The following is a 13,265-nucleotide window of genomic DNA, read 5'->3' on the forward strand; positions in this document are numbered from 1 at the left end:
ATGAACCTACCAGTCAAGTTTAATCAAAATCGGCTGACTCCTCTGGCCTCCAGAGCTGTCCATTACATACATACAGACAGATGGAAAACCTGAGAATAACGGTAGTCCAGCGACCACCCAAAAGGGGTGAAAACATAACATCCTTCACCTTCGGTGGAAGAGGTAATAAAAAAGCTGCCCATGCTGCACTCCTTAATGATGTGGACCGGTGCAAGGCCCGAATAACTGTAGACGGATATTTTCTACCCAAACCCTTGACCATCGCTGCCAATGTGTGGGCGTAGAACCTTGCAGGAGTGCTTCCTGTGAAGATGGCAGGCTTGGCGATTTATTTAAAGGACGTTTGCAATTGGAAAGATAATGATGTGCATCACCGCCCAAAGGAAGGAGGAAATTCCTCCTTAGGAAATTGCTCTGCTGAGTGCGGTGAGTAAACAGGTACCATTGTTGTGATGTTGCTGCTAACCAAAGTACCTTGGGGAGTGACGACCTTTCCCTCAAGCTCGACGGCTGTGTTTACCTCGTTTGTCAGTTTTGTGCTGTGTCACATATATCCATGTGCGTGTGGCACCTCCGCTACAAGGCTTAAATCATGTAAAACTAGAGGGGGAGCACTCGGTAGAGTGCAAAACCTCCGCCACCAATACTGCTGGGTCACTCAAGTGAACCTTATATCTTATTCATTAAATATGTCAACAGTGCTGACAGAGTTATAGTTCTTTTCTCCATTTTTTGGGGGCGGGGGAGTTGGAAATCACTTAAAACATGTAAAAATGCAAAAGAAATAAAAATTAAAAATAAAAAAAAATAAATCGAAATTTTGTTGAAAAAAAAAGTTGCAAAAATTTTTTTTCTCTAACAATTTTTTTGGGGGGGTTGGAAATCACTTAAAACATGTAAAAAAAATTTTTTTCTCAAACTTTTTTTGGGGGGTAATTTTTTTGGGGGGGATTGGAAATCACTTAAAACATGTAGAAATGCAAAAAAAAAAAAACATTTTTTTTTCTCTGACAATTTTTTTTTTGGGGGGGGGGACCAAGTCCAAAATTTAATGGCATGATCCTTGGACCATACCTAACCCCCCCAGCAAGTTTCATCGAAATCCGTCGAGGAGTTTTTCCGTAATACTGTTCACAAACAAACAAACAAACAAACTAGAGTGCCGGGAGAGTGCAAAACCTCCGCCGCCAATACTGCTGGGTCACTCAAGTGAACCTTATATCTTATTCATTAAATATGTCAACAGTGCTGACAGAGTTATAGTTCTTTTCTCCATTTTTTTTTTGGGGGGGGGGGGGAGTTGGAAATCACGTAAAACATGTAAAAATGCAAAAAAAAAAAAAAAAAAAAAAAAAAAAAAAAAAAAATCGAAATTTTGTTGAAAAAAAAGTTGCAAAAATTTTTTTTCTCTAACAATTTTTTGGGGGGGTTGGAAATCACTTAAGACATGTAGAAATGCAAATAAAAATTCCCCTTTTGGGGGGGGGGGATAATTTTTTGGGGGGTTGGAAATCACTTAAAAAAAATTTTTTTCTCAAACTTTTTTGGGGGGGTTGGAAATCACTTAAAATATGTAGAAATGCAAAAAAAAAAAAATTTCTCTAACAATTTTTTTTTGGGCGGTAATTTTTTTGGGGGGGGGGGATTGGAAATCACTTAAAACATGTAGAAATACAAAAAAAAAATTTCTCTAACAATTTTTTTTTTGGGGGGGGGACCAAGTCCAAAATTTAATGGCATGATCCTTGGACCATACCTAACCCCCCGACCAAGTTTCGTCGAAATCTGTCGAGGAGTTTTTCCGTAATACTGTTCACAAACAAACAAACAAATGAAAACACTCAGCTGAGGGCTGAGGGAGCAGATGCCGAATTGATGAGATCATTGACAGTGCGTCCGATCGACGTCTAAATATGGTGCCCGACCTTCGTGATGAGAGTCCAAGAAAAATTTATGATGAACACTGAAAAGATCCAAATTGTTGAAAAGATAAAAGCTAAACTAGAACGGGCACTTGTAGAGAGCATATACCTTCGCCGCCGCTACTGTTTTGTTCTTGGCATACGAGTGTGGGGAACAGAACAAGGAGCATTTTGGTGCTGATTTCATACGAATCGGATAAGAATTGACTGCGTTATGATAAAAATACACACATCTGCAAGGTCGTGACCCCCTGACCTTTGACCACCAACCGCGAGTAAGGGCAATTACGTCATTGTGTCAAGTTGCATATCACAAGATTGGGAATTAAATTCTGAACATTTTGGCATTAGTTTCATGCAAATTGGATAAAAATTGACCGCGATATGGTAAAAAGACGATTTTAACCTTTTCATGACCTTGACCTTGGACTCGATTGCTCCCAAAATCTAATCAAATGGTCCTTGGCTAATAACCAATCATCCCACCAAATTTCATGCAATTCGGTTTCATACTTTTTAAGTTATGCGAATAACAAACAAATAAATAAATGACGTCAGGTCCATTCGGCGACAACCATTCTGAAAGCTCTTCTTTCACGGAACATTTTAACGTTGGTTTCATGTCAATAGCTTCATTAGATCGGAAGTTATGGCTAAAAGTATGTTTTGACCTTGGGTGTAACATTGACCTTGACCTTGAGGATTGTTGACAAAAATTGTATATGAATGCTGAGACATTTGGACACTTATAACAATACATACAGTTGCGATCTGTTGCTTTCTAAACAACAAAGATATTCGAGAATGATATATTAGGTCATTCTGACCATAATTAAAAAACATAATTTTTAAACGTCCATGACGTCACAACCATCGGTCCGATTGACGTCAAATTTTGTGTTGAGGTCCATGAGGTAAGTTCTATACAATATTATGATCAAAATTAATGAGGTCGAAAGTTGAAAATTTACGTCATCTTGTGACGTCATTTTGACGCACTTGCTATGACATCACCTAAATCTGAGACGACATTTCTGAAATGTATTTCGTCAAGGAACAATTTGGTGTTGGTTGCATGACGATAGCTCAATTATGAAGGAAGTTACGCTCAAAAGTGTGTTTTTGATGTTTTGGGTGACCTTGACCTTGACCTTTGACCTAGATTCTTCAACTTCGAACTTGCGCTTGCTTTTATGTTTCTCTCTCATGTCCCAACGTTTCATTGAGATCTGTCGAAGGACCTTGAAGAAAATCGTGGCACAGACAAACAAACAAACAAACAAACAAATGAATAAACCAATGTCACCTGCAGGGTGACCCGTATCTTGCCAAAAGGTGACCACGTGTGACTTCTTTAAGGTCACACTGAGGTGAACAGAGCTGCTATCCACCAGGAGCGACTCCTTGAGGAATATCTGCCTATGAGAGATTCCGATGAGAATCGTTCTACAGAGTAACCATGAAAAATATGCTTTTGCCTCATAACGTCACCAAATGACGTCATAATGTCTCAAGCTTGACATATCGAGAAAGCACTCATTGAGGTGTTCAATTTGAGGTACTGCATGATATGGTTCCTAAAACTTGAAAATTTGACCTTGGGGTCAAATATGTTTGACCTGAGGCACTAACCATGAAGGTCAAGGCCAATCGCCACCAAAAATTAATCAGCTGAGCGCCAGACCATGAACTATATTCCCATGACGTTTGAAGACGATCCGATCAAAATTACTCAAAAAATAAGAGTTTCGTCGACTCCCCTGATTTGCGACAAAGTGACCTTGACCTTCAAAATTTTATGCGCTGAAAGGGACCTCTATAGGCCTCTGATATGCGAAGTTACAAAAATTTCCAATGATAACTGTGCTCTGCAGAGTGATTTATACGTGATTACAGACCAAAAAAATAAAAAACATATGAAGGTCAAGGCAAAACGAAAATCCGTTGGTGAAATCCGACATATGAAGGTCAAGGCAAAACTAATGGTCAAAAACGAAAATCCGATGGCCTCACTTACACTTCCTAACTCATCAGCGGTCTGTCGGTGACTGACAACTTCTGCAGGCAGGAAAATATTCACGCATACGGATTAGGATCGCCTACATACGTGTACCAAACCATGCCTCTCTGGCTTCATTTGTTTACGCACAAAAAATTAAGGTTGTATACTTTTTGAACACACCTCGTGTATGTGTGTATGTGTGTATGTGTGTATGTGTGTATGTGTGTATGTGTGTATGTGTGTATGTGTGTATGTGTGTATGTGTGTGTGTGTGTATGTGTGTGTGTGTGTATGTGTGTGTGTGTGTGTATGTGTATGTGTGTGTGTGTGTGTATATACAAACCAGTGGGGCAGGTTTGCAGACTGCAAGCAACTACTTGTGTGCTTCCTGCATGCAGACATTATAAATACTAGTGCGTGCCCATACATGCGTGGCCATACGTGCAAAAATAAATAAATAAATAATAAAAAAAACTTTCAAACCGCGTGCCAGAAACAACAACCACACAGGCCGTTCCTTCGCTCTTGCATGCCTGTAGGTGTGTGCTCGTACGTGCGTAAAACAACCACACAGGCCATTTCCATACCCACCTTGAGAGTGATCCGATGTGGAGGCACATACTCAGGTCCCCAGTGTCAATTGTGACGTCATATCAAACGAAGAAGAATAATTGTGACGTCAATCGTGCAAAAAAAAAAAAAAAAAAAAAAAAAAAAAAAACGCAGACGCAGACACACAGTGCCCGTACATGCGTGCCCGTACGTAATTGTGACGTCATATCAAACGAAGAACAGTTGCGATGTCAATCGTGCAAAAAAAAAAATGATTTGTGACGTCAATCATGACGTCATAGCACCGTGTCCTGTCATTGGTTGATAAATAAATGGCCGTAACTTGGGAACCATTTGTCCGATTAATATCAAACCTTGAAATGGCACATACTCAGGTCCCCAGCAATATTCCTGGCAAGTTTCAATTGGATCGGATGAGGGGTTGTCGAGAAACGGCGGTCGCAGACACACACACACACACACACACACACACACACACACACAGCTGGAATTATAGATAGATAAGCTTTATATATTTGATGAGGCAGATTGAGAGAGATTTATATTCAAGAGCACGAGGTTACAATGATATGCAAGCCAAAAGACAAATTAAAAATGTTGCAAATTCAAAAATAACTTCAACATTGACAAAAAATAATAATAAAATAAAATAAAAAGGCAAATCACGTGACGCAAAATGTAACAATTAAATATGCAATATTTAAAGTGTGCTCTCATGACTACGATTACTTGGTGATTAACAAATTGCTAATTTCAACTACTTAGTAAATATCAATATTTAAAACATATCAATACTTAAACACATCATAGATCAGGGACATCAGTAGAGGAATCACTTGTAATTGCTTACTTTCTAATGTATAAAGTGAGGAGGTCTCCTTGGACTGTTTTAAAAGCCCATTGTGCGTGCATTCTACAAACAGCTAAATAACTCAAGTAAATCAACAATTCGTGATTAGAATGAGCTCCTTGTTTTAACAGTTTACAGCTGTAATATTTTTTTTAATGTAAACAGGGCAAAAGTTATAAAAAAATAAAATAAATAAATAAATAAAGGGCATAAGCGGTGTTTGTTACCGTTGCAGAGCAACCAGTTCCATTGTCAACTCTATCGTCTCCCAGCAATGAGCAAACAGAGCCTGCACCGGAAGACTCTTATTCGTGGATATTTTCGTTCACAGAGTTTCCAAAGGTTTTGTGATTTTCTTTTCCCAAGACATTGGCTTTGACTTGCAGTAGTATGCAAAATTTCAGCTTTCTGCACGATCGAGAAGCTACGAAACATTTATATCATTGAAACAGTCAAAGTAAGAGTAAGAGAGATTCTTATATGTTTGTGTGTGTGTCTGATCAAACCTGCGGCTATATCCCTCTTATGTTACCCTCTGGTGTGCAGAGTGTGGCAAACAGCATGTATTCAATAAAACGCGCACATACACTGAAGATCAAAATACAGGTATGTGTGCGTTTCACAGAGGGGTGAAAACATAACCTCCATCCACCTGAACAAACAACTCGAATTATACACAACGTGATGAAAGGGATAAAAGGGTGAATCTCGGTTAAACTTCGATCTCAGAGTGTAATTGATACATTTCATTTTCTAACACTCATACCTTCAAGAAAAGTCCACCACCGGTTTGGACTCGAGGGTTTTTGGTTTTGGGAAGAATTCCATCATGGAATAACAATTAATAGGGAAGAGAATTATTCATCTATCTATAATTCCAGCAATCTATGTGTGTGTGTCTGTGACCGCTGTTTCTCGACAACCACTGGTCCGATCTAATTGAAACTTGCCAGGTATCTTGCTGGGGACCTGAGGATGTGCCTTTTCAAGGTTTGATATTAACCGGACAAGTGGTTCCCAAGTTAAGGCCATTTATTTATTAACCAATGACAGGACACGGTGCTATGACGTCACAATTCCTCATTTTTTAAAAATTTTTTGCACGTACGGGCACGCAGTAGTATTTATAAATATTGCAATGTTGTAAAGAGTGGGATTCAAGGAGAAGCAGTGAAAAGATGCCACGTTCGTGTTGGGGTGCACATCAAAATAAGGTTTAGCTCGGTTGGCACTTTCCACAAATGCCATGTCCGATTTTAAAATGATAATTTAATAATCGGGATTAAAATACTTTATCTGTGGAGAGTATGACAGACTCGATCGATTGATTGAAGACATGATTAAATTGGACAAGGATAGCTCACCGGCTTGAAAAGGACTCTTCAAACGGAAGTCCGCCGTGCTGTGACAAATCCAGGAGAAATATTATTTATTTATTTATTTATTTATTTATTTATTTTAATCGCTTCCAAGTCCGAATCATGGCAAAGTACAGTAATAGTCTCGTCTCGAGTTACCATGACAATATCGATTTGATTCACAGTACTGTACTGTACAGACTTTTGGCTACAGCGATTTAAAACAACACAGTACGTTACTATGAAAACAATACATTGCAATCCCTCCCGCATGTGTCGTAAAAACAATAATAATAATTATTAAAAAAAAAAATTAATCTCAATTACTGCAAACAGCAAACAAGCCAAAATGTTTCCACGGATCGCCCTCGTTTACTGAATAAAATATGAATAAAGGTTCAAAACTCCTTCATCTGAAGAAACTTACCCGCAGGAGAAACCAGAATCTTGAGAGCATCAGTTATGGACGCGAAACTCATGATGTTGGCGGGAAGTAAGTTCGAAGCTCCTCAAAACAGTCGCTTCTTGCGGACATGACGATGGAAATGAGGGCCGCGGCCGCAACACCGTCACGTGACCCCGATATAAACGTGCTTCTTCTCATTTCCTTTCAGTATTTCGCAAATTAATTTATTCTTGACAACCAATGACGAAATGCTTCGAAAAGTGTTCATTAATATCATGTAAACATCAGAGTAAGAGTTTTAAACATGTTTCTTGGTGGAAGTCAACATATGCCTCGTTAGCGCAGTAGGCAGCGCGTCAGTCTCATAATCTGAAGGTCGTGAGTTCGATCCTCACACGAGGCAGATGACATTTTATTGTTAATTATGGTGCGATGTTTCCACCGTAAAATCGGTCAAAATGAAGATTTTGTTCCTGAAAGTTGATGGTTGAGTGAAAGATAGAAATGTCCACAGACATAATATTTATTATGTCCTCAGACACAGGAACCCCCACGACCAATCAAATGTTTTTTTTAAACCAATCAAGCTCCCCCCGAGTACCTCTCCCCCCCCCCCGAGCACCTCCCTCCCCCACGAGCACCCCCCCGACAAATCAAATGTTTTTTTAAACCAATCAAGCTCCCCCGAGCACCTCCCCCCCCCCCGAGCACCTCCCCCTCCCCACGAGCACCGCCCCCCCCCCCAAAGCACTGTCCTCCCAAGTGGAGATATCATCTCCCTCCAGTCCCAATTCCTTCTTTCCATCTTCCCATCACCTCTCTCTCCTCCTCCCTTGTTATTGGTTCGCGGGCGCCAGCTGTGACCACTATTTTCGTTGTGTGTCTGTCTGTCTGTCTGTCTGTCTGTGACTCTCTCCAGAGCATAGCTCCGTGACGTTTGATGCAATCTTGATGAAACTTGGACACAAGCTAGATATCATGGTCTCGTTGTATCTTTTTGTTTGAGGGGCGTCCCACGCCCCTTGTGGGCGGAGCCACGCCCACTTAAACTTTTTGTTTATTTTTTTTCTCGATTTTTTTTTTCTCGCAATTTCATTTCCTAGAAGCTGTGCGCAATGTCCATAAGTGCAACATGTAAAAAATCCGATTTGATTTGGTGAATTTTGACGGAAGAGATCGGTTTTTATGGTCAGGCTTCCTCAAAATCTTCCACTTTAATGGAAATTTCATTTTTTTATTCAACACTGGAATCCAACTTTTGTGTTTATGTGTTTCTATAGCTACCAATTTTGTGGCAATTTAAAGCTTCCACCAGCTGGATCTAACTTTCAATTCACTTTCACTTTGGTGGAAGTTCCTAATTTCAGGCTTTTCAAGCCCAATTTCAGGATTTCAGGCTTCACTAAACACTGGAATTAATTTCAGCATTTAGGTATTGAACTAACTTTCACTTTTGTGGCTTCCACAAGCTGTATCCAACTTTCCATTCTACTTCCACTTCGCTGTTCTGGAATTTCAGGTTCTTGGTTCCAGGAACCCAGAATCAGGTTCAAAAAACAAATAAGTTCAGAAAATCAGGAGTCCAAAACAGCCTTATCTATCTATAATTCCAGCAATTTCTGTGTGTCTGTCTGTCCGTCGGGTGGTCGCTAGACTTCTGTTATTCTCAGCTTTTCCGTCTGTCTGTATGTATGTAATGGACAGCTCTGGAGGCCAGAGGAGTCAACCGATTTTGATGAAACTTGACTGGTAGTTTCATTCCAGGATCTAGTTGTATGCTTTTGAGCACCGTTGCTATGGACGTCACCGTTGCCAAGCAACGGGACTTTGAAAATTTTGAAAAAATCCAAAAAATATTTATATATATATATTTTTTTTCGAAAATCAAAAATCGGCTTCAGCACTTTTATGTGCACTATAATCAACCTATTTGTCAAAAATTTTCAGCCCGATCCGTCAAAAACTGTATGACTAGTATGCAATTATATAGCGACCACCCATGTCACCTACCGGCTTGTCTGTCTGTCTGTCTGTGACCGCTGTTTCTCGACAACCACTGACTCGATCTAATTGAAACTTCCCAGGTATATTGCTGGGGACCTGAGTATGTGCCTTTTCAAGGTTTGATATTAATCGGACAAGTGGTTCCCAAGTTATGGCCATTTATTTACCAAACCAATGACAGGACACGTTGCTGCATAGGCGTGGCCGTTGGGGAAGAGATCCTCAGTTAGCAATAACAGGACACGTTGCTTGGCATTTTGCACCCACAGTATCTATCTTCTATCAATCTATAATTCCAACAATCCCTGTTTGTTTGCCTTTTCAAGGTTTGAAATTCATCGGACAAGTGGTTCCCAAGTTATGACCAAGTTAGAGCGCGTTCCCCATTACGGGTTACAACGTACGGACTTCTGGATAGTGATGACTTACTGTATTCTAATTATAATTTCTCGAGTTCTTATGTGCACTTATAGATAAACACAATGCCCCAATCCATTCATCGTTTACGAGAGCGAAGCAATGGCCTGTGTATTTGTTTGAATTATTCATTTATTTTGCACGTACGGCCACGCAGGTACGGGCACGCAAGAGCGAAGGAATGGCCTGTGTGGTTGTTGTTTCTGGCAGGCGGTTTGAAATTGTTTTTTGTTTGTTTTTTGTTTTTGCACATACAGCCACGCACGTATGGCCATGCACGTACGGGCACGCAAGAGCGAAGGAACGGCCTGTGTGGTTGTTGTTTCTGGCACGTGGTTTGAAAGTCTTTCTTACTAATTTATTTTTTTTTTGCACGTACGGCCACGCACGCACGGGCACGCGAGAGCGAAGGAACGGCCTGTGTGGTTGTTGTTTCGGGCACGTGGTTTGAAAGTTTTTGTTTTTGCACGTAAGGCTACGCACGTACGGGCACGCACTAGTAATAAGAATGAGGGCAACTCTTACCTGATGTATTATGATGCCAACAATTTGTATGGGTGGGCTATGTCTCAATGTTTACATTATGGAAAACTTAAATGGGTTAAAGAAAAACATTATGAAAAAGTTTTACAAGACATTGTTGTCTCCTCTCAGAAAGAATAGAATGAAGCTGAAGTTGGATATTATTTTGAGGTTGATTTAAAATATCTAGAAGAACTTCATCACAAACATAAAGAGCTCCCTTATGGCCCTGAAAAGAAAGTCAAAGAAAAGAATGGTTAAGTGATTACCAACAGTCATTTAATATAAAAGGTAAATCTCCAGAAAAACCACTTACTACATTAAATGATAAAGAAAGTTATGTTTTGCATCAAAGGAACTTGAGACAATATTTATCTGCTGGGTTGAGAGTGAGGAAAATTCATCGGATTTTGAAATTTAAACAGTCATTGGTTAAAGAAGTATATTGATTTTAATACAGAAAAGAGAACAGAAGCAAAAACAGATTTTGAGGACTTTTATAAATTAATGAATAATGTTGTATTTGGAAAGACTATGGAAAATGTTAGGAATCGACAAAACAAAAGACTTGCTACATCTTGGGAACTGGCTTCAAAGTTAATTAATCGACCAAGATTTGAACGAGCGGAGGTGTTTTCAGAGAACTTTTGTGCTATTCATTTGAAAAAAAGGGAGTATTGAAATGGATAAACCTATTTATATAGGAACATCAATTCTTGACTTGTCAAAGTCGTTAATGTATGACTATTACTATAATAATTTAAAATCAAAGTATAAGGATAATGTGTCATTGTTATATATGAATACAGATGGTTTTTTTGTAGTTCGTCTTTCGGCTGCTCCCGTTAGGGGTCGCCACAGCGGATCATCCGTTATGATCCCCATACTGATTTGGCACAGGTTTTACACCGGATGCCCTTCCTGACGCAACCCTGGTCGCCTCTTATGACACAGGGATAAGGATTGGGTTTCGCCATGATTCCGGGCTGCCCTACACCCTCTCATAGCGCGTCCCAGCGCAGAGCTCCTGTTCTCAAGCAATCCTCCAACCCAAGCCTCCGAGTAGCCGGATTACAGGCGCACGCCACTTCGCCCGGTTGTATACAGATGGTTTTATCTATCTATAATTCCAGCAATCTCTGTGTGTGTGTCTGTGTGTGTGTGTGACCGCTGTTTCTTGACAACCTCTGGTCCGATCTAATTGAAACTTGTCAGGTATATTGCTGGGGACCTGAGGATGTGCCTTTTCAAGGATGGATATTAATCGGACAAGTGCTTCCCAAGTTATGGCCATTTATTTACCAAACCAATGACAGGACACGTTCCTGCGTAGGCGTGGCCGATGGGGAAGAGATCCTCAGCCGCATTCCCCATTACAGGTTACAACGTACGGGCTTCCGGAGAGTGATGACTTCGTGTATTCTAATAATTTCTCGATTTCTTATGCGCATTTATAGATAAACACAATGGCCCAAGTTATGATCGTTTTCATATTAGACGGTGTATAAATTTCGGGAACATCAGAGTGCTGGTATGCTCCGAACCAGTAAGTAAATTTTTTCTCTCTCTTCTCTTCTCTTTTTGTTTTTCCTTGCCACGACATTGCGAAAAGGTAAAATACGTTGGCGCTAATTGAATAATTGGGTATTAAAAATTAATTGCGAATAATATCGAACTTCCGGGTCACGCACGTACGGGCACGTGAGAGCGAAGAAACGGCCTGTGTGGTTTATTTATTTATTTATTTATTATTATTATTTTTTTTTTTTTACAGGCACGTACTAGTATTAGAAATTAAGACAAGTGATGTATATGAGGATATGATTGATAATATTGATATATATGATACAAGTAATTATAAGTCAGGTGATGTGTTGTTTTCATCAAAGAATAAAAAGGTTATTGGTGAGTTTAAAGATGAATTGGGTGGGAAGGTCATGAGTGAATTTATAGGATTGAGATCAAAGTCTTATGCTTTTATGTATATTGATAATAATAATATTGAAAGGTGTGATAATAAGCTAAAGGGAATAAAGAAAAATATAATCAAGGAAACTAAACTTTAAACATTATTACAACTGTTTTACCTTAAAGAAGGAAGAGTACAGAAAAATGAATACAATAAGAAGTTATAAACATAAACTATATACAGAAGAGATAAATAAGAAAGCATTAGGAGTTTTTGATGATAAAATATATATTTTAGAGAATGGAATCGATAGTCTCCCTTGTGGTTATAAGTATAAGTGTTAAAATATTGGGTTGGTAATATTAACAGGCTACCGCCGTCTTTTTAATGATTTATAAATGATAGAATCAAGCAATAACCAAACCAAAGAGTGGAGATGTAATCAGCCTTGGTATTTAAATGGAAAACATAAAGAATGTGAGAAATATCAAATAAGTCTTATTGAAGAAATAACCAGGGTAAAAGTAGATAAAACAAATAAGCAGATAAATTTAATTACAAATAAGTTGGAGGATGTAAAGAAAAAAAAATATCCTTGAATGGACTGAAAACTTTGATGGTTATCAATTGAACAATGGAAATTTTTTTTACTACAATCTCAAAATGATATGTGTCTCAGGAGGTGGTCAAATAAGAGCATTGAGAGAAGTTTATCATTTCATTTATGCTCAACAAAGACATTTAAACCAAGAACTAAGTTCCAAAGTAATCTTTGTGAATATACTCGATGGAGATGAATGTAATCGGAAAATTAAGTTATTCTCCAAAGTAGAACATGCACAAATATTCATTGGTTCACTCTTTGAATGGAATGAAAATATTAAGGGAAAGAAGTGTTTTAATCAGTAAGTCTCAATTTTACATTTGCTTGTATGGGAGGGAAGGGAATATGTGGGGAGAAAATCAGTTTTCTATTTTGGGATTTTGGGGCTTGAGTCAGTCTCAATTTTACATTTGCTTGTATGGGAGGAGGAGGAAATCAGTCTCCTATTTTGGGCTTTTGGGACTTGAGTCAGAGAGTTTTTCCCCTTTTCCCCATTCATTTGAATGGCTGCCTCAGAAGCCCCATTCATCCTCGACTCAGGTGCCTCGGTGATCGCTCTGACCTTCTCATCCGTCGGCTGTATCCCGTTCACGGTTAACTTGTGGCCGCCGAGATATGTGACTTCAGCAGCGAGAAAAACGCATTTATGTGGTTGTAATTGCAATCCCGCATCTTGCAACTTCTTCAAGACACTCTTA

At 39.1% G+C, this 13,265-nt stretch overlaps 1 protein-coding gene and 1 non-coding gene across 2 annotated transcripts in view; one reads left to right on the top strand and one right to left on the bottom strand.

The window, feature by feature from the left end:
* The window catches only part of LOC147032697 (transport and Golgi organization protein 6 homolog), a 102,816-nt gene extending 95,522 nt beyond the window's left edge, over positions 1-7,294 (bottom strand). The window contains exon 1 of the mRNA XM_085870541.1: positions 7,133-7,294. Within this exon, the coding sequence (XP_085726667.1) occupies positions 7,133-7,184 (52 nt within the window). The 5' untranslated portion in view covers positions 7,185-7,294. The remainder of the gene's footprint in view (positions 1-7,132) is intronic.
* Positions 7,295-7,441: 147 nt separating this feature from the next.
* TRNAM-CAU (transfer RNA methionine (anticodon CAU)) lies at positions 7,442-7,514 on the top strand. Its single transcript has one exon. It is a non-coding gene; the product is annotated as a tRNA-Met (tRNA).
* The last annotated feature ends 5,751 nt before the right edge of the window (positions 7,515-13,265 follow it).

Source organism: Eptatretus burgeri, chromosome 2 (assembly GCF_056783735.1).
Source record: "Eptatretus burgeri isolate ZD-2024b chromosome 2, Ebu_testis_v1, whole genome shotgun sequence".
In the NCBI taxonomy this organism is placed as follows: domain Eukaryota; kingdom Metazoa; phylum Chordata; class Myxini; order Myxiniformes; family Myxinidae; genus Eptatretus; species Eptatretus burgeri.